Source organism: Aotus nancymaae, unplaced genomic scaffold, assembly GCF_030222135.1.
Source record: "Aotus nancymaae isolate 86718 unplaced genomic scaffold, 86718_ANA_hifiasm-v0.15.2.pri h1tg000036l, whole genome shotgun sequence".
In the NCBI taxonomy this organism is placed as follows: Eukaryota; Metazoa; Chordata; class Mammalia; order Primates; family Aotidae; genus Aotus; species Aotus nancymaae.
In genome coordinates, this window is record NW_026988450.1 from 47,050,203 (window position 1) to 47,074,848 (window position 24,646).

Consider the following 24,646-nt stretch of genomic DNA (forward strand, 5'->3'; position numbering starts at 1 on the left):
GTGAGCTGAGATCTGGCCACTACACTCCAGCCTGGGTGACACAGTGAGATCCGTCTTGGAAAAAAAAAAATTGGCCTGTTCTCTTAATAAGCGTCAAAGTTGTGAAACACAAAGCAAGACTGGAGGAACTGCTTCAGATTAGAGCAAACTAAAGAGACACAACTAAATACAACGTGCAGTCCTGGACTGGACAACTGGCAAACATGGAGGGTGGATTCAATCTTACTGTATCAAAGTTAAACTTCCTTGTGGTAATTGTAGTTATGTAAAAAAATAAGACTGTCATCGCACATCTAGTCTACCAATCAATAGCCACTAGTCCCAAGGCCGCCTCCCCTCCCTGGCTATTTAGTGATGAGACAGATGATACCTCCCGGCGCTTCCCCCTCGTCCCCTGACATCTTCCCTATCCCTGCTTTAGGGGCTTTTCCTTTCTGACTGTGCCATACCCTCCACCTTCTCCCCTCCTGTCTCCCGGGTTCTACTCGTCCCTGTTCCCTCTGCGTCCCGGTCCTACCGCTCTCTTCCGCTCGGCCCTCCCTCTCTCCTTCCACCTCCTGGCCGCTCCCTTCCCGCTCCAGGTGCGCACCCGCTACTCCTCGCTCTACGACGCGCTTGCGCTCTACGCCCAAGGGAGCCGGGGCTGCAGAGCTGGAGAAACTTCCGCGGCTCCGGGCGCGGTTGGCTCGGGATCCGGGCGCAGGGTCGACACCCGCGCGGGGCTGAGACAGGTGTCCGCGCTCCCCGCGATGGGCTGCTCCAGCAGCGCCCTCAACAAGGCCGGCGACAGCAGCAGGTTCCCCGGTGGTGAGCAGGGGACCGGCGCCGCCCACGCCCGGGCTGGGGACTCGGGTGGGCTGGCTCCCGGGGAGGTCCAAAGGGTGTGCCCCGTGCCCACCCCGCCAGGCAGGGGCCGGGCCTCGTCCCGGAGGGATGCGAGTGGAACCCAGGACAAAGCGCGATTTCCTCCCGAATCTTGAGCGGCGCTGCTGTTACCTGGGGTGCGGGGGCCTTGGTGCCTGATGCGCGGGACCGGAGTCTGGGCGCTGGACTCACCCTGTCGGCTGATGGGATCGAGGGGAATTTGTGTTGAAGCTCTAAGGTGGTTAGGCTCGGCATTGCCTTAAACACAGGAGAAATGTCCCATCAAGGCCTTCTCCCAAGGCCGGTGGCCGTGGCTGACGCCCGCAGTCCCAGCACTTTGGGAGGCTGAGGCGGGACAGTCGCTTGAGACAAGAAGTTCGAGACCAACCTGGGTAACAAAGCGAGCTCTTCCACTCCTCGGTCTCAACTAAAACAACAAGAAAAAAGACTTTCCCCATTTACCCTCCCATTAGCATTTCAGCATCAAAGATGGCAAAAGATGCGGAGAATCCAAACGAGCATTCACTCCATCAAATAGGTTCCTGCACTCTGAATAGGTCAGACAGACTTTCCCCTGTCTTTGGCTTAAGTATCTACTGAGAAGTGTGTGCGTGACCAAAAGTTGTTATCACTGACTCTTTCTGAAGAAACTCACCAAGAACAGTTTTGAGCATCTACTATATAATATCTCAGTGCTTGGCTAGATGCTGGAGATACAAGTGACCCTGTTTATGGAGATTGAGGGTGGAGGAGACAGACAAGAAACACGTGAAACAATTGGCTAAGATTGTTTCTGACAGTGATAAGTACTGTGAAAAGTATAAACGCAGATACCCGAATTAGAGAATGACTGAGTTTTACACTCACTTTCTTAGATTTTGAATGGCTAACATTTTGGACAATGCTATGGAGGTTAAGCAAACTCCCTCAAGCTAGTTTACAGTCTTCTGCAGGGTGAAATTTAGCGGAGATTGAGTGAATTCCTTTTCACAGATCTCTTAGCACCTGTGTTATTGCAGTAAGAGAAATCTAAATGTCTTTCTCTCTGATGTTGATAGAGCGCACCAGATGATTACGAATGCTTTTCAAAGCTCAGCCACTGTGTCCTAGTCAAAAATATGTGTTGCTGTTATTTTTGCGGTGTATGATAATTTAGTTCTAATTTCCATAGATAACAGAAAGCAATGGCAAGTCAGGAAGTAAACAGAAAATTAAAAACAATATAAAAGTGATTCCGAACCCCTTCCCACTGGCAACAATGTGAAAAGATGGAAAAATTCTTTTTTTTTTTTGAGATGGACTCTTGCTCTGTTGCTCAGTAACTTTTCTCTTAAAGAGCCCAGAGTTTCCATATTCCCAATGAGAGGCCAGAGCAAGGAGCAATTTCTCTGATGTTTCCTGTTTTATGTTATGAAATTAAGTAGAGTTTAGCATTCTGTTCCATGATAAATTTTTGTGGGTTTCAATATGAAAAACTGAGGGAAAACTAATGCTTCAGGAAGATACATTTTATTATTCTGACTTCTCTTACCCACTGCTGTCCTTCAGTTATCTTGGGAGTAGCATCCTAGTTTCACAAGCAGAGTACTGAGTCATCATCACATAATTTTAAACTGATTAAAACATGAATTTCAGGGAATGTAACTCTTGGGGCAAAAGTATTCAATAGGTGGAATGCAATTTTTAATCCTCTCAGAAAATAATGAATAAACTTATCTTAAAAAATATTTTATCACCAATATTGATAACCATTCCACATGAGTTACACTCTTCCATTTTTTATTCTTGCTTTCATTGCTGTTCTGAGTTTTCACAGATGTTGTTATGGAAGAAATGTTAAAACACCTGACAACCAGTTCTAGCCTTTAGAAAATTAATCTAATATGCTACATAAATTGCTCAACACACATGTTAAATCAATCAACAGGTCTATTTGCTTCTGACCTTCGATCAAACAATACTCTCTTGTAATTAGATACTGTTTTGTGTTTGTCAACATTTCAGCTTTGTGATTTTGGAGGCCCAATAAATAATTCATTCCTGTTTCTGCAGCTTTAAACTTCTTTAAATCCTATATACACCCCCAAGCTTGTGTGTATGTACTTTTAGACAAAAACAGTCCAAGTTTATTACATGTCTGGTACATGCATTTATTGACTGTACTCTCAGTGCCTAACAATGCTTGGCACGTAATAGGTCCTCAGTAATTATTTATTGAATGAATACTTCATTTAATCCTTATAACAATGCTATTACTAAGTATTATGGTTGTCCCATTTTTATAGATAAAAGTAAGTAATTTACCCAAGGTCACAGGCTTCAAAGAATCAGAGCTGGGCTTTGAACTCATATGCTTTGCTGGGCACAGTGGCCCATGCCCGTAATCCCAGTGGCTCTGGAGGCTGATGTGGGAGGATTGCTTGAGCCCAGGAGTTCAAGGCTGCAGTGAACTATAATTCAGCCACTGCACTTCAGTCTAGACAACAGAGTGAGACTCAATTTAAAAAAACAAATCAACCTATATGTTTAAGCCAGCTTCTACTAACTAGATTTAAAGTTTTTGACTCAGATCACTCTGGATCCCCCTTAGGTGTGTGGTCGCCCACTATAAAAACAATGAAATCAATACAATAAACACATTATACTATGGCTTTTTTTTTTTTTTTTTTTTTTTTTGAGACAGTTTCAGTCTTGTTGCCTAGGCTGGAGTGCAATGGCATGATCTTGGCTCTCTGCAACCTCCAACTCCTGGGTTCAAGTGATTCTCCTGCCTCAGCCTACTGAGTAGCTGGGATTACAGGCATGCGCCACTACACCCAACTAATTTTGTATTTTCCATAGAGATGGGGTTTCTCCATGTTGGTCAGCTGGTCTCAAACTCCTGACCTCAGGTGATCTGCCTGACTTGGCCTCCCAAAGTGCTGGTATTATAGGTGTGAGCCACCGAGCCCGGCATATACTATGTATCTTATTTAGGGATAGAATAATCCCTTATTATGATTCTAAATATTAGTCTAATCCTTAAATAAGATATATAGTTAATGTGTTATGCAAATATCATATATTTATTTTTTATTTTAAAAAATTGAGACAAGGTCTTGCTATGTTGCCTAGGCTGATCTTGAACTCCTGAGTTCAAGTGATCTTCCCACCTTGGCCTCCCAAAGTGCTGGGATTACAGGTGTAAACCACTATGCCCAGCCTATGTTATAAATTTAAATCAGACAGCAGCTACTGGTAGGTAGACTATAATCTAGATAGGTAGAAGGTAGAATAATCTATTCCATGGATTATATGGGGACATTTGCCCTGACCCATTAGATGCTGAATCTCACAGAGCTTCTCCCATCACCTCCTAAGATGACTGACCAGATAGGTATGTGTGTTGAGGAGAACAGAGGTGGAGACTCTGATTGTAAACAGTTAGCAAAGTGTATAAGAAATATCAGAGTGCTACTCAAAGTGTAGGACAGTGCCTAACATGTGGTAGTCACACATCAATTTTTATGAAGTGCCCTGAAATGTGTGAGGAAAGAGGCTTTTCTTTCCAAAGGATAATTAGACAGATTGAGTTTGGAATTTCTTGTGTTTATGGAAGCAAGTTTTAAATAGTAGGGCAATTTCTGTTCTTTTGAGTGTCCTGAGGATCCAATACAATCGAAACAGAATTTTTTTTTTTTTTGATACGGAGTCTTGCTCTGTCACCAGACTGGAGTGCAATGGCGCAATCTTGGCTCACTGCAACCTCTGCCTCCTGGGTTCAAGCGATTCTTCCGCCTCAGCCTCCCGAGTAGCTGGAACTACAGGTGCGTGCCACCACGTCCAGCTAATTTTTGTATTTTTAGTAGATATGGGGTTTTACCACGTTGGCCAGGATGGTCTTGATCTCTTGACCTCATGATCTGCCCGCCTCGGCCTCCCAAAGTACTGGGATTACAAGCGTGAGCCACCGCGCCCAGCCTGAACAGAAGTATTTTATTGACTTCACAGAACTTAATGTGCCCAAAGTTGTCTAGACGTTCATATCCAAACCCTCCTCCCAGTACCTCTAGCTCTCTGCTAACATGGATAATCACTGCTCCATTCTTTCCTAATATACATGCGATCTGTTTTGGCAGACTTCTTCCCCAGGTGTTACCGCCTAAGCACCAAACATGGACAAAGTAAATAGGTGGTAATTATTGACAAGTTCATTGCTAGGTTAATGTGTACATTTCCACTGACAGCTATAATCATTTGTTTGTTCTAACCTGAACTTTCACTAGCTACTTGCTGCCTGTGCTGCCCAGGCAATCGGATGAGGCTTGAATTTCACACGGTTCTGTGAATTGTTCTTTGTACTGCAGTCATACCTTCACTGTTCACCCAATATTTCACACTGTGACACTAGTTAGGTCATCTGGTCCTAACTAGACAAAGGTTTTCCTTTTGAATTGAAGAACAAACATCATTAACATTAAACTTAATTTTATAAGCTTTTCTTGCATATAAAAATTACACAAATGGGATTTTTTTTTCCTTTCAAATATGTGCCTTTGTGTCCTTTCTGGAATCTGGCACATAGAGAGCACTTGGTATGTCTTTGCGGTAGGCCTGGAGATTGCATACAGCTAATTAAAATGGAATTTAAAAACTACATATATGGTTCAAAAATGTGAAAATATTTGGAAAAGGCAGGACGTGAAAAGTATGCCTCCCACCCTGTCCTCATCATCTGTTTAGTTCGAATCACACCATGAATAAACACTTATTATTTTAGGTTTTTTGGGTATATTCTTCCAAATTTCTTTACACATTGCAAATATTATTTCCTTCTCTCGTCTTTATTTATAAAATGTAGTGTTCTATACCCACGGCTCCTCGCTTTGTTTTTTTCACCTAACACTATGGAGATTTTTCCATATTGATATATAGAGAACTTCTTTCTCCTTGTTTATACCTGCATAATAATCTGCTCCTTGATTTATTTAACCAGTCCTCTATTGAGGGCTGTTTGATTTGTTTCCAGTCTTTTCCTGTTGCAGACAAACATGCCATGAATTCCTCTGTGCCTACGTCATTTTGAATGTGTGCAAGTATATCTGTAGGACAATTTCCCAGAAGTGGCATTACTAGGTCAAAGGGTGTACGCACTGATAATTTTGATAGATAACTGCCTAAATGTGTTCTGTAAGAGTTGAATGAGTTTACACTATCATCAATAATAAAGTAAATCTTTTTCTAAAATAGAAAACGTTCAGACGTTTGTGCAGCCACATTGAAACATAGACATGGGACAGAAGTCAAGAGACAAGGTCGAGAGCACGCACTTGGTTTCAGGTGCTCTAGTTCATGATCTTATTTAATCCTTACAATAGCCTTAAAACACAAACATTAATTGCACCAAATACAGCTAGAAAACGGAAGCTTAGTGCGGATAAGTCACTTGCCTAGGATCTCAGACCTAGTAAGTCTCATAAGCTTACTAGATGGATGGATGGATGAATGGATGGATGGACCTGGGGCACATGGCTAATGTATGTGACTCCGAAGCCTCTGTTCTTTTCACAACTTCCAGTTCCATCTGGGATCTTGTCCTAATTGCTAGAAATTTGTAGTGTGACCTTATACATAGAACAAATGCAAGCAGCTGAGTGTGGTACCTCACAACTGTAATCCCAGCTACTTGGGAGGCTGAGGCAGGAGAATCAGGATGTCAAGTACCCTTTTACTCCAGCCTGGACAACGGAGTGAGACTTCTCTCTAAAGAAAAGAAAAATGGCAACCAATAACTGTTGAGTAGTTGGATGGGTGAATGGATGACTGACAGAGATGGGGATTCAGGGAGATAAGAGTATGACTCAGAAAAGCAGAGGAAGAATCAGGACCTAAAGAGTAGCAGAAAATGAAAGGTAGCATTGGCCAAGATGGGCTTGGGAAGAGAGTGTTGGGTTGCGAAGAGGGCCTCCTAGCTATGCAGGAAAAGGTTAACATGGTAAAATGACATTTGATTGTCTATCTTTAATCATGCTTCTGGACTGGGTGCGTTGGCTCACACATGTAATCCCAGCACTTTGGGAGGCCAAGGCAGGTGGATCAGCTGAGGTCAGGAGTTCGAGACCAGCCTGATCAACATGGTGAAACCCTGTCTCTACTAAAAATACAAAAATTTGCTGGATGTGGTGGCATCTGGTGGTAGCTGGGACCTATAAGTCTAGCTACTTGGGAGGCCGAGGCAGGAGAATTGCTTGAACTCAGGAGGTGGAGGTTGCAGTGTGCAGAGATCATGCCATTGCACTCCAGCCTGGGTGACAAGAGGAAAACTATGTCAAAAGAAAAAACCTCGTGCTTCTGTAAGGTGGACATCCAGCTTATGTGTACAGTTTCCCTTCTAAGTTAATGTTTTACAATATCAAGTTGAAAACCCTGAATACGTGTAGGTGTTACTGAAAGTCTCACCAAAGCTGATAAAAACTTAACTGGCTTCTAATCCTGGAGTGTGTAAGTGTAAGTAGTACTAGGTAATTTTTTTTCCTTTTTTAGAGATAGGTCTTGCTCTGTTGCCCAGGCTGGAGTGCAGTGGTACAGTCATAGCTCACTGCAGCTTGGACTCCTGGCCCAAATTATCCTTCTACCTCAGTCTCCTAAAGTGCTGGGATTACAGGCATGAGCCACTATGCCCATGGTAGTTTTTTGTTTTTGAGACGGAGTTTCACTCTATCATCCAGGCTGGAGTGCAGTGGCACGATCTTGGCTCACTGCAACCTCTGCCTCCCAGGTTCAAGCAATTCTCCTGCCTCAGCCTCCCAAGTAGCTAGGACTACAGGTGTGTGTCACCACCCCTGGTGAATTTTTTTTTTTTTTTTTTGAGACAGAGTTTTGCTCTTGTTACCCAGGCTAGAGTGCAATGGCGTGATCTTGGCTCACTGCAACCTCCTTCAGGCAATTCTCCTGCCTCAGCATCCTGAGTAGCTGGGATTACAGGCACGCACCACCATGCCCAGCTAATTTTTTGTATTTTTAGTAGAGATGGGGTTTCACCATGTTGACCAGGATGGTCTCGATCTCTTGACCTCATGATCCACCCGCCTCGGCCTCCCAAAGTGCTAGGATTACAGGTGTGAGCCACCGCGCCCGGCTTTTTTTGTATTTTTAGTAGAGATGGGGTTTCACTGTGTTAGCCAGGATGGTCCTAATTTCCTGACCTCATGATCCACCCGCCTTGGCCTCCCAAGGTGCTGGGATTACAGGCGTGAGCCACCACGCCTGGCCCGGTAATTTTTTTTTTTTTTTTTTAAAGCAAAATGCCAGACTATAGCTCTCCAGGTGTGTGAATGTCTTGAAAGTCCTGTAATGACCCCAGCAGCTTCTTCACCCATCTCAGGGCTATTGCTGTTGTTCACAGTCCTTGAACCACTTCTTGGGAAATGCCTTCGGGCTCTCAAGTTCACTCTTTGTATATATTCGAGGGTGTGTGAGCTTTGTCCTTTAAGGACGAATATTGAAAAAAACAACAATCCCCACTGTTTTTATTTTATTTAAAAATTTTTTTTTTTTTTTTTTGGTAGAGACTGGTTCTCATTATGCTACCCAGGCTGGTCTTGAACTCCTGGCTTCAAGCAACCCTAATACTTCAGTCAGCCTCCCAAAGTGCTGGGATTATAGGCATGGGCCACTGTGCCCAGCCCCACATTGTTTTTAGCAGCTAACCCTCCCTAGGAGTTAAGCTTTATAAAGGTGGGTGAAATAAGACAGGCAATGCTGGTGTGCATTATATAGTACTACCTAAGTTGTTATAGCAGAGTTTCCCAGCCTGTGAGAATGGATTACAGCCATGCCAGATTTCTCCTAGCCTTTAGGGCAGCCAGGTGAGATCTTGACAGCCTGAGCCGTCTGGAAACAGCTTCCTCCGTTTGTGGCAGTGTGATGCACAAATATATTCTATGTATGTCATGACACTGAAAAGATCAGGAAGTGTTGGTGGCCAGGTGCAGTGGCTCATGCCTATAATCACAGCACTTTGGGAGGCCGAGGCGAGAGGATCACTTGAGGTCAGGAGTTGGAGACCGTCCTGGCCAACGTGGTAAAACCCCATCTCTACTAGAAATACAAAATAAGTTAGCTGGGCATGGTAGCTTGCGCCTCTTGTCCCAGCTATTCTGGAGGCTGAGGCAGCAGAATCACTTGAATGCGGGAGGCAGAGGTTGCAGTGAACCGAGAAGTCATCTGAGTTGCATGTGGGTCCCTAACATGAGAGAGTGGCAGCAGCAATCAGTCAAGTGAAAGACCTTAGATCTTTCTCCTCCTGGGTCTCCCCACTGCTCTGTCTGGTGCCAGTGGCTCTCAGGGTGCACACACTCTCCATGCTTGAGGCCCAAATGTCTGGTGTGAGTATGACTGCTCTGTTGGAAAATTTCAGTCTTCCAGCCCAGCCACACAGTTGCTGACTGCTAACTCCCTTCTCAAGCACAGACACAGACACCTGCTTTTTATTTTTTAGACAGGGTCTTGCTATGTTGCCCAAGCTGGTCTCCTGGGCTTAAGCGATTCACCTGCCCAAAGTGCTGGGATTATAGGTATGAGCCACTGCACCCAGCCACAGACACCAGCTTTTGACCACAGGCCTTTGTACTCTGTACTCCGACAGAGTGAAACACAGACACAGTGACCCAGCCTGGACAGCAGCGAATCGCATTGGTGAGGTGGATCTGTCTGCCCCTTTTAGAAGGCAAAGTAGAGCAAGTATTGACCTTTTTTTGTGAGATGGAGTCTCTCGCTCTGTCACCCAGGCTGGAGTGCAATGGGGCGATTTCGGCTCACTACAGCTTGGGTTCAAGCGATTCTCCTGTCTCAGCCTCCCAAGTAGTTGGGATTTCAGGCACCCACCACCATGCCCAACTAATTTTTGTATTTTTCATACAGACAGGATTTCCCTATGTTGGCCAGGCTAGTCTCGAACTCCTGACCTCAAGTGATTCGCCCACCTTGGCCTCCCAAAGTGCTGGGATTACAGGCAAGAGCCACCATGCTCAGCTGTATTAACTTTAATTTCAGAAGAGAAATTAGAAGGGCTTTTTTTTTTCTCTCTGATCTAGCCAAGGCAGAGGCTTAGTAAACCCAACTAATTCTGTGAAATGAAGAAAGGTTGGGAAAAAATCTCCCTCCCTAGTGTGTAGCTCACTTAGACCAGCTCAGGCCTTTGATTCATGGCTAAATCAGTATCCTTATATTATCTCTTGTGCTGATCATGGCATGTTAGTGTGAGGATAGAGACCATACTAAGATAGGCAGCAATCCCTGTGGAGAATGAAGGACATTCCCAACCAGCAGTCCTGTACGTTCGTATAGGATTCTTCAATCCAGTTCAGTCTCTCCAAGTAGCTCCTGATGCCTTTCTCTGGTGACTCCATAGGTAACCTCATCATCTGGGGATCTTGTTAAAATACAGAAGAATCTGGTTCAGATTCTGGGGTGGAGCCCAAGATTCAACATTAAAAAAAAGAAAAAAATCCCAGGTCATGCTGATGGTGATGGTGCAGGCTCTGGGATCACAATTTGATTTTAAAAGCAGCTAAATCTTCAAAGTGGAATCAAACTTCCTTGGGCTTAAGCCTAAGCTATGCCACTCACTAGCTGCGTGCCCCTCTTAGATAAAGATGCCATAATGGTCGAGTACAGTGGCTCACACCTGTAATCCCAGCACTTTGCAAGGCCAAGGCAGGAGGGTCACTTGAGGCCAGGAGTTTGAGACCAGCCTGGGCAACATAGTGTGGCCCTGTCTCTATTAAAAAAAAAAAAAAGATACCATAATTTTCTCAACTATATAATGGGGGTAACAATAGTCCTTCTTTATGGAGCTGGTGGGGAGATTGAATGAGGTAATCCATACAAAGCTCCAGGCTCAGTGCCTCAATGAATGTCAACCACTGTTCCCTTTCCCAGAGAAGCATGGTGGCAAGGCCTGTTTGGGTTGGTGAAGTGTCATTATATATACAGACAGAGACATCATCTTCCTTTCTGTCTCCTTTCCTTGTTCAGTGAGATGGGATTTTATAGACTAGATTTCTATGCAAATATTGGATTCCCTTGTGCTAATAATGACTATCTATCAATGAAACTTGTCTTTCAGTGGTGAATACTGTCAATAATTTCAAAAGTGATGTTTTGTGCTATCATGTTTTTGAAATAAGAGTTTATCTTGTAGGATTCTAAAAGAAATTAAAGAAAATAAAATTGGGAAAGCATATCTGAAGGAGACAACTCTTTGTCATGGTGTGATGACAGACTTGCCTCCGTAGCTCTTAAATGTCAGCCTTTCCCTTAGGCAAATGTCCACATCTCTATGCAAGTTCAACAATTGTTCCAAGAGTGCATTTCTGTCTTTCTTTCTTTCTTTCTTTTTTTTTTTTGAGATGGAGTCTCACTCTGTTGCCATGCTAGAGTGTAGTGGAGCGATCCTGGCTCACTGTAACCTCCGACTCCCTGGTTCAAGCGATTCTCCTGCCTCAGCCTCCCAAGTAACTGGGATTACAGGCATGTGCCACCAAACCCAGATAATTTTTGTATTTTTAGTAGAGACAGGGTTTCACTATATTGGCCAGGATGGTCTCGATCTCCTGACCTCGTGATCCACCCTCCTTGGCCTCCCAAAGTGCTGGGATTACAGGCATGAGCCACCGTGCCTGGCTCCAAGAGTACATTTCTAAGTACATATTCTTGTTTCTCTATCTCTCTCTCTCTGTCTCTTTTTCTTTTTGCAGAGATGAGGTCTCACTATGTTGCCCAGGCTTATCTCAAACTCCTGGGCTCAAACAATTCTCCCATCTTAGCTTTCCAAAGCATTGGGATTACTGGCGTGAGCCACCTAGCCTGTTCTTGTTTCTCTATATTTAAATTTCAGCAATAAATTTGACTTCAAACTTCATTGCATTTGCTTTGTGATGGTCAAAACAAATTCTAGATATGTAAATTCAGGTGCTTTTATTAAAAAAGAAAAGTGGTCTGACTGATTTTTATTTACCCTCAAAGAATTTTTTGGCTGATGATTTTATACGTCAGTTACATGGACTATAGCTTAAGTTTGCTTTTCCGCAAAATGAGTGCCCTGTTAGCATCTACCAGCTGATGGAATGCACACTTGGGGATTAGTATGTGTGCCGTGGTGCACAAGACAGTGTTTGTACATGCTTAAATGTGGGAAAAGGGCAAAAACATCTAGAATAACCCTGCTCCACAAATGTTGATTGGATGGATGGATGGATGAAGTATAGAATGGAATTGAGGCAAAAGCAGAGTAAGAAAATGAGGAGGAAGATGAGTGGACTCCTCCCCTGGAGTTGACTTATGCTACATTCTTGGTTCCAAAACCTCAAAAGCTCCAAGAATCTAGACATGGTGGCAGCAAGGAAAAATACCAGGACCCCCTTCCTTAAAAATTTGCTCAAAAACCCAGCAGACAGGGCAGTGAAGTCCTTAGGATGTCCAATATGGCAGTCATAGGAAATATTGACAAGATTTTCTTTTTGTTGGGTAGAAACTTTTCATTTCTGATTAGGGTAATGAACTGAGTTGAAAAGCTTCCACCATAACGTGAATTTAAGGTATGTTAGCTCTAGTTCTAATCCTTTCTGTAATGTTGCCTAGTATTTAGTTTCTTTGTGTGCCTATCACAACGGTGCTTACAACAAGGGTTCTGTTAGTTCAGCTGTCACAGTGAATTTGTGCATGGGTCAATTTACAACAGAATCAAGAGAGATAATGAGCACCAAAGGATTAGGCTTAGAGCAGAGTATGATTTGATGAAATGTGGGTTTCAGAAAACAGACACATCTTTAAACAAATTCAGATATGAAAACAATGCATCTGTCTGCAATATTTATTACATAATAATATAGATTAGGCATAGAATGTTTCCTGTTTGTGGACAAAAGTATATCTCATTGTTTTTCAAGTTAGCCTGCTAGAAGAAATGATGTAGCACCTTTTTCTACCTTGAGGAGGTATGTTGAGGATTCACAAAGTCATATGGACAGAGTGTGTGGAAATACTTGGGTAAGAGGTAATGTATAGCCACCAAGTTGTGCTTAATGAAGGGAGTAGCTAATTGAATTTCCCTGAAGACAGTAAACCCTAGAATACCAGGGACCACATTTTCCTCTTTTTTTTTCCTTTTTTTGAGACAGGGTCTCTGTTGCCCAGGCTACAATGCAGTGACACAATCATGGCTTACTGTATCCTTGACCTTTGGGGCTTAAGCAGTCCTCCCGCCTCAGCCTCCTGAGTTGTTGAGACTAGAGGTGCATGCTACCATGCCCAGCTAATCCAAATCTTACTTGTTACCTGCTAGAACCCCTGTGCCCACCCAGATCTTGCCTGTAGAATGCCCTTGATAAAAATGTGATGAATGAGTGAAATCAAAACAAGCAAACAGAATGAAACATTTATAAACAAATTATCAATGGCCTTTATTAACACCAATCAGGTTTAGTGAAATCATTGCTAACGTTATAAGTACCTTCCTTCCTTCCTTCTTCCCTCCCCTCCCCTCCCCTCCTCCTTTTCTTTTCTTTTCTTTTCTTTCTATGAAGTTTGACCCTTGTGGCCCAGGCTGGAGTGCAATGGTGCCATCTCAGCTCACTGCAACTGCCGACTCCTGAGTTCAAGTGATTCTTCTGCCTCAGCCTCCTGAGTAGCTGGGATTACAGGGGTCCGCCACCAGCCTGGCTAATATTTTTTATTTTTAGTAGAGACAGAGTTTCACCATGTTGGCCAGGCTGGTCTTGAACTCCTGACCTCAGGTGATCCACCCACCTCAGCCTCCCAAAACGCTGGGATTACAGATGTGAGCCACCGTGTCCAGGCTACTTTTCTATTACTTATCAATAATCATATTTTAAACTATACCATGATAGCAATACAACTTTGTAGGTCAATACCGACAACTTCATAGTGTTTAGGAGACTGTATCTAAGCCCTTTAATGTTGCAAGTTAGCTTTTCTGTTGCTAATTTAGCTATAGTTTATTGACAGGTCACTCCTGGTACTCAAGGGACCTTTGTAAAATTAAAAAGAAGCCTTCCCCACCACCAACACATGCACCCTTGCAGATACACTCAGACTGGAGTTCTGCCCCATGCAGTGAGAAGCTTGTATTGCTGTGCCCTGCGTCTGTGTTTAGTGACTGACTTCTCATGTCAGATACCATGCTGGGCAGATTACACACATTATGCACTCAGTCAATTCTCCTAACAAGCCTGAAAGGCAAACAATATCCGCACTTTACAGATAAGGCAACTGAGATCCAGAGAGGTTAGGAACTAACTTGTCCAGATTGCACAGTTAAGTAAATGTCAGAGTCAGGATTCACACCCAGCATCAGAACAGTCTGAATGCCCTGCTTTGGCTAGAGGGAAGGGAGGGAAATCAAACACATGTACTCACTTCAGCAGCTCAAGGGTAAGAATAAGCTGAGGGTTATGTAATCCAGAGCCAGAGAAGGAAGCTTTAGTGGTAGTTGTAGACTTTATTGTGTTCTCTGAGAGATGGTCCATGACAACTATTTGTTTTCCAATCTTTTTATTTAGTTCCTCTATCTAATCTTTATTTTTCTTCGTCTTTTTTTTTTTTTTTCTTTTGAGACAGAGTCTTGCTCTGTTGCCCAGGCTGCAGTGTAGTGGCGTCGTGATTTTGGCTCACTGCAACCTCTGTCTCCCGGGTTTAAGCAATTCTGCTTCAACCTCCCGAGTAGCTGAGATTAGAGGCACTTGCCATCACAGCCAGCTAATTTTTTGTATTTTTTCAGTAGAGATGAGGTTTCACCATGTTGGCCAGGCTGGTCTCAAACTCCTGACCTCAAGTGATTCACCCGCCTCAGCCTCCCAAAGTGCTGGGATTACAGGCGTGAGCCACCGCTCCCAGCCTAATCTTTCTTCTTTCACAGAAAGGTACCAATATTGGAATGAATGAAATCACCTTTTCTGTTTGTGCATCCTAATTTCTCTCTCTCTCTCTCTTTTTTTTTTTGAGACGGGATCTTGCTCTGTCCCCCAGGCTGGAGTGCAGTGGCGCAATCATGGCACACTGTGACCTCAACCTCCCAGGCTCAAGCTATCCTTCCATCTCAGCCCCCTGAGTAGCTGGGACTACAGGCCAGCACCACTATACCCAGCTAATTTTTAAATTTTTTTGTAGGGACAAGATTTTACCATGTTGTCCAGGGTGGTCTCGAATTTCTGGGCTCAGGTGATCCACCTGCCTTGGCCTCCTGCAGTGCTGGGATTACAAGTGTGAGCCACCACCCCAGACACTGTGCATCTGATTTCATCCTTGTTTGGGCCACTATGAGAGTTATAACAATAGTGATGCTAAGATTGACAAGATTAGTGGATACTAGTCTCTGCACTAGTTCTTTCCGAGTATTATCTCATGTAATCCTTAAGACAGTTCCCTGGTTCAATATTAACACTATTCCCACTTTACAGGTGATGAAACTGAGGCAGAGAGAGGCTTAATAAGGCTGGTAAATGCAGGAACTGGGGTTAAAATCCACTACACTATAGGTGTGCTTTTCAAGGTCATAAGGTGTCTGTCCTCTTAGAGCAGAATTTCTCTTCTGTCACATAGGAAAAAGAACTTCTGAGTTATTCCTTCAGAGCTATCGCATCTGAAATACAGTCATTTCAAAATTTAGAGTGCAATTAATCAATATAAATTACAAAGTAATTGTGGTCCTGCCCCTCTAGTTTTTTTCTCTATGTTGTATGTTTATGATCATTTTGAAGGTATTATATGTCCTTTGGGCTACCATGGAAAAATGTTAAAAGACAATGACATTTTTTTGTAAAGTTTCCCTACTTGATTGACTGTTTTCAGATTGTGTTTTCCAGAAGTATACGTTGTGGACACTTGCCTACTTCCAGTGTACCAGTAAGATTGGAAAAGTTACATAAGAATGAAGATGGGCCAGACTGGGCAACATAGAAAAACCCTGTCTCTAAAAAAATTTATAACTTAGCCTGGCTTGGTGGCACATGTCTGTAGTCCCATCTACTTGGGAGGCTGAGGTGGGAGGATCACTTGAGCCTGGGAAGTCAAAGCTGCAGTGAGCTATGGTCATGCCATTGCACTCCAGCCTGGTGGCAGAGTGAGACTCTGTCTCAACAACAGCAAAAGAATGAAAGTGAATGGATATTGTGATCATGGGTATAAATCTCCTAGCTATGGCAAAAATGGACAGATCGCTTAGACACCTATGACACCATTTGTGGAGAAATTAATTTTCTCAAAATTTGCAAAGCTTTTTGTTGGGGGAGAAAACTTTGATAGCATAATATATTTTTCAAAATGTAAAATTGTGTGGGTGTGTTTTGGGTGTGTCGGCACATTTTTTTCCACACAATTTGCGGAAAATGATGCCTTTAGCATGTACTCATGACTGGCACAGGTAGATGAAAATGGTTTGTCTCATTTAACCGACAATACTAATCACTGTAATAACTATTTTACCAGAAAATAAAATTTGGCAGCCATCTTGATCAGTGCATTAACACATTTCCTGGTTTATTCCCTGAGGAAGTTATCACCAGATCATCTTTCGTGTGATATCTAAATGCACTGTCTTCTCATGATGAATTTCTTTTTAGACCTGAGAAATCACCTTGATTAAATCGCCTTACTTGCAATTAATTTGAAGGCTTCATTCATGATGAGGCAGGAGTGGGAGGTGAAAGACAGGCCTCTCTCAATTCTGTCGTATGGGCCCCCGAAGCCCACAGCTGGTGCCGAGTCTCATCAGGTTGTTCTTGAGTTCTGCTTCTCTACTTCCGGTTCTAATCCCTCTCTGCAGGAGATTCATACCTACTCCCCGAGGCAGGGTGGGGATGCAGATGCTCACACACACACACATGCCCCCCATACTACCCTCCTCATTTCCCCCCCTCCTCACAGGAGCCTCCATGCAAAAACTACCCCTTTCTCAAAACACAAAACAAATTTGTTAATAAGATAGAGAGCTCAGCTGCAGGCTGTTACATATATTTCTAGCCAAGACTGATACATCCAACAGCCTCCCGGATTTGCTACCAGGATGTACAATCTACAACCATCTCCAAGATGCCATGCCCCAGCACGAGCAGTTCATGTCTCTCTCACTGGCCCAAATCCATCTATCCCCCCTGCTCCTCCCCAAAACACATATTTTTAGAGACAGGATCTCAGTCTCTTGCCCAGGCTGAGTGCAGTGGCACGATCACAGCTCACTGCAGCCTCGAACTCCTGGGTTCAACTGATCCTCCCACTTCAGCCTTCTAAGTAGCTGGTGTTACAGGTACACACCATCATGCCCAGCTAATTTAAAAATTTTTTTGTAGAGATCAGGTCTCACTATATTGCCTAGGCTGGTCTTGAACTCCTGGCCTCAAGTGATCCTCCCGCCTTAGCCTCCCAAAGTGCTGGGATTACAGGTATGCTGTGCCCGGCCTATCCTATATTTTCTATCGCCAGCATTCTTGCTATAAACCAGTGTTTTTCTAGACCCTCTCCCTCTCTTCAGCCCTAAACTGTTATCACGTCCAGTCATTTTATTTCTCATTTCTGAGTTCTATTTGCCTGTGTCACTGGACACATTGACTTCTGTGTTGCCCACCTCTAATTCATTCTCCAGAGGGAGGTTTTTAAAATCCAGATTGGATTAATTCATTTCTCTGCTCACAATTCTTTATTATTTTTTATTTATTTTTGTATTTCAAAAATGATTAGTTTTTGAAGGTATAATTGACATACAATAAACTGTACATATTTATAGTGTACATTTTAGTAAACTCTGGTATATCTGTACACCATAGAAGCATCAGCACAATCAAGATTGTGCCCCTTTGAAATCTTCCCCCCGTCTACCCAATCCCAGTCTCCAGAGAGCCACCATTCTGCTATCACTGTAGATAAGTTGGTATTTTTTAGAGTTTATATGAATGGAATCACATGCTATGTGATCTTTTTGTCTTCTTTTCCCCAGCATAATTATTTTGAAAATCATCCATGTTGTTGCACTTATCAAGTGTTCATTTCTTTTTTATTACTGAGTCATATTCCATGGTGTGAATGTTCCAGTTTTTTTGACCCATTCACCTGTTGATGGACATTTGGGTTGTTTCTGGGTTTGGGCTGTTACAAATAAAGATGCTGGCCAGGCATGGTGGCTCACGCCTATAATCCCAGCACTTTGGGAGGCCGAGGTGGGCGAATCACGAGGTCAGGAGTTCAAGACCAGCCTGGCCAACGTGGTGAAACACTATCTCCACAAAAAATACAAAAATTAGCTGGGTGTGGTGGCAGGCGCCTGTAATCCCAGCTACTTGGGAGGCTGAGGCAGGAGAATCACTTGAACCTGGGAGACAGAGGTTGCAGTGAGCGAAGATTGTGCTATTGCACTCCAGCCTGGTAATAAGAGCAAGATGTCATCTCAACAACAACAACAAAACAAAGATGCTATGAATATTTGTGTATAAGTATATGGACATGTACTTTCTTTTATCTTGGTAAAATACCTATAAGTTAAATGCCTGAGCTATATGGTGCATGTATATTTATTTAACTTTTTTAAAAGTCCTGCTTGAAATTCTTGTTCTTTGTGCTTTGAGGATAAAATCTAAACCTTTTAGCACCACCTGCAGGGGCCTCCATGACCAGGCTCCTGTGCCAGCCTCCAGCCACACTGTCCTTTCCTGAGTCCTCCACTTCCCTGTGCATTCTCTTCCTGGAACTCGCAGAAATGATCTCAGCACGCTGAACTCATGTGTGACTTCTTGCTGCTCTGAGTACACAGCGGTCACAGCACTTACCGCATGGCATTGTTTTTGTTAGATTACTGCTTCTGATGGCTTCACCGGTGGTACCAGAGAGCAGAGACTGTAGTTTTCATCTTTGTACATAAACGGCTTTTGTACATCCCATGTTTTCATTTGGAAGGTTTTCTTTTTTTCATTATAAATAATCATTAAAGCATCTTTGGAGGTATTGGTGAAGGTGGTGGATTGAAGACATGGATCTCATTTTGTGCCTTCCTGAAACTCACTAAAATGACAGTAAAGAGATGTAAAAAATAGTTTAAACCCACAAAGATGGGAATAACAGAAAAAAGACAATAATAGAAAAGAACTGGAGTTTAGGAAGCAGACAGACATGTGATAACTCACTTAGCATGCCAAGGAAAGCTCAATTTGATTAGCAGTAGTGAAAACTGAGAACCACCCGGATACCACATGATCCTTAAAATGCTCCGGAGTTGGTGGCTTGGTACCTCAGTAAGTCCTTCATCTTCATGACGAGTAAATTGATAGACTATTTGATATGAATACATGTGTTAAAAAGAGAGACGATTGGCAGTGAGTTGAATAAATGATAATATGTGAATTAAGGAAATGAAAAAGCATGACAATTATTAACTAGGGGAAAAAGAAGAAATTGTAATAGCTTAATATATGGCTCAGTTCTTCATAGCAGACACAGTCATTATATAGACATATAATTGGATATTGGTATAATCGAAATTACACATTACTATTTTAAATAATTAATATACAATGACTGAACTGAACGGAAATGTGAATGTGTCATGGGAGAGAGTGGCAGGTGGTCGAGGTGAATAGGAAAAGAGCTACGTTTTTATCTGCCACAGTGAAAGTTCATTGAGCCGGGTGTGGTGGCTTACATCTGTAAGGTCAAGACAGGTGGATCACTTGAGCCCAGGAGTTTAAGATCGGCCTGGGCAACTCAAACCACATGGGACAACATCTCTGCTTTAAAAAAAAAAGAAGTTAATTGAAAGGCCAAACTAAAAAATCCTGGGGCACAATTCATTTAGCAACAAAGAAAAAAAAATTCCTCCAAAACTGTTGATAGAGTTAAAATATTTGCTTCTATAGTAGGGGAAATGGGAGAGGAGACCTGAGTATTACTTGTCTTTAGTTTACACCAGATAAGCAGATAATTCTTTACACTGCATGCATATACGACTGAGGTGGATGGTAATTTAGGAGTAAAATCGAAAAAAAAAATCTTTGGGAAAAAAAGAAGAGGAAAAAGATCCTCTAGACATCCACTTTAACATTTTGACTTATTTTCTTCCAGTTTTCCTTCCCCGTCATTTATGATTTGTTTTTCGTCTTTTGCCTTCCTCCCCTCCCTGCCTTTCTTTCAACATTGCTGGGATCACACTTCATATAAAATCGATAGCTAACTTGTTAAGCACTTAATCGCACAGTAGACTTTGGGTTAATAAGCATTTTATATACATTACTTTATTTCATCAACCTAATCATGAGTGATTTCTAAACTTATTGTATCATAATTATTATTTTATCACATGGTCTTCATAATCATCTTTTTCATGCTATAATAATATTTCATACCGTGGAATATTTATCCGTTCTCCAACTTATTAGACTTTTAAGTTGTCTTCTAGTTTTTGCTGTTATAAAGAACAATGTGGGGCTGGGTATGGTGGCTCATGCCTATAAGTCCTAGGACTTTGAGAGGCTGCAGCAAGAGGATCACTTGAGCCCAGGAGTTCAAGACCAGCCTGGGCAACATAGCGAGATCCTGTCCTTTAAGTAGAAAAGTAAAACAAAAATTTAAAAATGAGTAGAATATTGAGATTACATATATGTTCTCTCCCAAAGCATTTTTATAAGATTTATGCTTTTAGAATAAATTTTCAAGAAGTAAAACCATGACAACAAAAATTTCCAGAAGTAGAACTACTGGGTCAGAGTATCATCAACATATTGCCAAGCTGCTTATCTTAAACTATCCAGAGCACTTTTGCATCCACTATTTTATGTGACAGGATGCCTCATGCAACTCTGAGATTGACATGAGGAAGAGAAGAGAGATTCACTGCTGTTTTAGAGACAAGATCATTGGGAGCTAAGTTTCCAAGCTCTTACAGTTGGAACAACAGCCAGAAGTAAAATGCATGTTTCCCTACTTTCTGGTTGATTTCTTTTCTCCCTGTGCCCCTCAAATGACATGAAACTCAGGCTGAACCTATCTCTGCTACTTTCCTTCCCTGACATCTTAGCCTTTATCTATTAGAGCTTCTCTGCCACGGTGCCTTTTCCATTTGCTGGGGGCTTTTCTATGTTAGAAGGAAAGTAAGACCTCTCTCTTTTTTTTTTTTGAGATGGAGTTTCACTCTTGTTGCCCAGGCTGGAGTGCAATGGCTCGATCTTGGCTCACTGCAACCTTTGCGTCTCAGGTTCAAGCGATTCTCCTGCCTCAGCCTCCCAAGTAGGGATTACAGGCACCCGCCACGACGTCTGGCTAGTTTTTTGTATTTTTAGTAGAGAAGGGGTTTCATCATGTTGGCCAGGCTGGTCATGAACTCCTGATCTCAGATGATCCACCCACCTCGGCCTCCTCCCAAAGTGCTGGGATTACAGGTGTGAGCCACTGCACCTGGCCGAAAGTAAGACCTCACTAGCAGCCCAAGGACCTCACATCATGAAACCTTCTAAGTTTGGGAATCTTCTATTGCCAAAAAAAAAAAAAAAAAAAAAGGAAAAAATTTTTTAAAAAGGAAAGCTTCTAAGTCTCAAGAGGAGAAAGGGTAAGACAAGGAAAAGAACAGAAAGACAAAGTGGAGCAAGCTCAGTTAGACTCTGAGACAGGAGCCATGAGAAGGTGCACAAGGAGCGAACAGGAGAAAACCGTGGTTTTGTGGTTTTGGAGGACTTCAGAGCTTAAGATGAGATGTGGGAGCTGAAGACAGTAAAGGGATCTGACTTGGAGAGTGTTAGGATCATGGTACGGCCTTTCTGTACTCAGATATACGTGGAACTGTCTTGAACTATGAAATCTACTTAGTGATGTCAATTCACTTTTCAAGATAAAACTAAACAATAATTTGTGTTTTCTCTTTTCTTTTTACTTTTCAAATGAATATTAAAAAGTAACTTCAAATGAGCATTTTTCAACTGCAGAAGAAAGTGAGTCCTGCTTTGCCCAACCAAAGCCACGTACACTGGGAAGAGAATCTACCGTTGATGGCAATGTACAAAGGGAAACCCGTCCTCCATTACAAAAGCTCAAGGAGTCAGCAGAGCCTACAGCTAATGGTGTTAAACCCCTTCGGGAACAGCCCCTGGCCAAGGACCTAGTCCCTGGAAGGGATGCCACAGACCAATCAGGGTCCACAGAAAAGACCCAGCCTGGAGAGGGACCGGAGGAATTGGGGCCACCTCAGCCAGGTAGCAAAAAGGATGCCCCAGCAGCGGAAGGAAAGAAGAAAGATGCAAGAGCAGGGACGAAGGCTGAGCCTCTAAAAGGAAATGCTGAGGCTGAGCCGTTAGGACCAGAAGCCAAGGGTCAGCCTTTGCGGACAGCAGGAGAGAAGGACTCCCTCAGAGCAGTGGAGGACACTGAGAATCCACAAACTGCTGCAGAGATGAAGCTTCTAGGAACAACTGAGAACATTCTGCCTCTGCAAACAGCTAGAGAGCTACAACCTCAGGGTACAATGGGAAAGGATGAGCAGGCTCTGCTTCTAGAAACCGTTTCCAAAGAAAATGAATCTCCAGAAATATTGGAAGGAAGCCAGTTTGTGGAAACAGCTGAAGAGCGGCAGCTTCAGGCAACATTGGGAAAAGAGGAGCAGCCCCAGCTTCTGGAAACAAATCCCAAAGAGAATGTAACACCCCAAGTATTGGACAGAAGTCAGCTTGTGGAAAAGCCTGTTATGAATGATCCACTCCATAAAAGCCCTGAAGGTCCAGGAAACATGGAGCAGATTCAACCTGAAGGAATAGTTGGAGGCACGGAGCGTCCAGCACGAAATGTCAAGACAGGAGCAGATGTGGAAATGGTCAGGAACATCCACACTAACGAAGAGGACCAAAGCATTGAAGGTAAAATGCTGGCAAACCTGGATGTTTAGATGTGCTCCATAGGAGACTAGCTCCAGCGGGGTGGGTTGGGGTGACTGACACACAGTCCCTAAAGTCACTTTCAGGTGGTTGAAGTTCATTTCACCAAGCCAAAACAGCTTCTATACCTGGGAAACAGGCATTCCTTCAATGCTCAGTTTGTCAGCCAAACTTTTCTGAAACATCATATCTGTCCAAAATGTTCACCTAGAGTTTAAATAGTATCAAACATTGAAGGCAACATGTGAAACTTTCTGAATTTTTTCAAGTTGATGCTTCATCAGGCCCCATGTATGAAGTAAGGATCCAAAGTCAAGGTGAATAGATGATTACTGGAGGAATTCACCTTCCAGTGAAAGGACATATAGGTAATGGATCTGAGAATGTTATCTTCATCTTTGTGAATCTTATCTTAGAAAATGACTGTCAGGGCGGGTGCAGTGGCTCGCACCTGTAATCCCAGCACTTCAGGAGGCGGAGGTGGGAGGACAGCTTGAGCCCAGCAGTTCGTGATCTGCCTGGGCAACATAGTGAGAGCTCTTTCTCTTAAAAAAAAAAAAAAAAAAACAAAAACAAAAAAGGAAAAGGAAAAGAAAAGAAAAAAGAAATAAGAAAGTGACTATCAGTCTGCTCTTGTTCTGTAGTTTTAAAAATCTTTATGAGAAGACTAGAGAAAATGTACTATGTCTTGACATATGGTGTTTTAAAATTTTAAATGTATTTTACCAGCATAAAACAAATGATGTTTACACTATTCTTTATTGGTGTTATAGTTTAAAAAAATATTTTCTTCTGGGGCATCATTTACATTTTGGTAAATTTTAGCTTCACAGTTCAGTATAATTAAGTGAAGCGTTCATTATAATCATCCATCTGTTGTTCTTAAATTCTTTCTTTTTAAAAAAGTTTTTTTTTTTTTTTTGAGACAGAGTCTCACTCTGTTGCCCAGGCTGGAGTGCAGTGAAGAGAACATGGCTCACTACAACCTCTGCCTTCTGAGTTCAAGAGATTCTCCTGCCTTAGCCTCCTGAGTAGCTGGGACTACAGGCCCACACCGCCATGCCTGGCTACTTTTTGTATTTTTAGTAGAGACAGGGTTTCACTATATTGGCTAGGCTGGTCTCGAACTCCTGACCTCATGATCCGTTCGCCTCAGCCTCCCAAAGTGCTGGGATTACAGGTGTGAGCCACTGCACCAGGCCCATTCTTTCACTTATTAACTCAGCACTTTTTGCATGCTTTAACATATGCTAGGTGCTGAGATGCAGACTGAGTAAGAGATAGTCCCTGTCCTCAAGGGGCTCCCTGTCTAGTGGGGGAGGGCATGCATCACCACAGTCTGTTGTGGGAACTGCTTTCCTAAAGGCGTGTAAGAAGGGCTCTGGGAACAACATGGGAGAGGTAATAAAAGCAGGTTGTTTTTACGTCGGGATTGGCAAACTCAAGTCCTTAGGCCTACTGAAAATGAGTGAGGGGAGGGACACACACCATACCGTGGGAGCCCAGGGGACCTTGGCAAACAGGAGAGCACAGTCTTGCCAAAAGAAGCTCTGCACAGCTCCAACCATGGAACTAGGGCCAATGCCACCAAAGCCAACTTCTCAGTGAAACAGGGTTGTGTGTGCAATGTCCAACCTTGTTAGTGCTGGCTGTCTGTAAATGTTTAATGATTGTTTTAAAACACATAATGGACAAGTAAGACAGGTTTGCGGGCAGCCCAACCACTCTTTAATTTAGATATGAATGAAATTTTCCCTCCCTCCCTCTCTTCCTTCCTTCCTCCCTCTTTTCCTCTCTTTCTCTCTTTCTTTCTCCCCTGGCCTACCCTTTGATTTACGTACAAATGAAACTTTCCCTCCCTTCCCTCCCCTCCCCTCCCCTCC

At 43.0% G+C, this 24,646-nt stretch overlaps 1 protein-coding gene across 1 annotated transcript in view; it reads left to right on the forward strand.

Moving 5' to 3' along the window:
• Positions 1-734: 734 nt before the first annotated feature.
• ERICH5 (glutamate rich 5) overlaps positions 735-24,646 on the forward strand; it is a 29,714-nt gene continuing 5,802 nt past the window's right edge. Inside the window, exons 1-2 of the mRNA XM_012455804.2 lie at positions 735-807; positions 21,792-22,745. Of these exons, the coding sequence (XP_012311227.2) occupies positions 750-807; positions 21,792-22,745 (1,012 nt within the window). The 5' untranslated portion in view covers positions 735-749. The remainder of the gene's footprint in view (positions 808-21,791; positions 22,746-24,646) is intronic.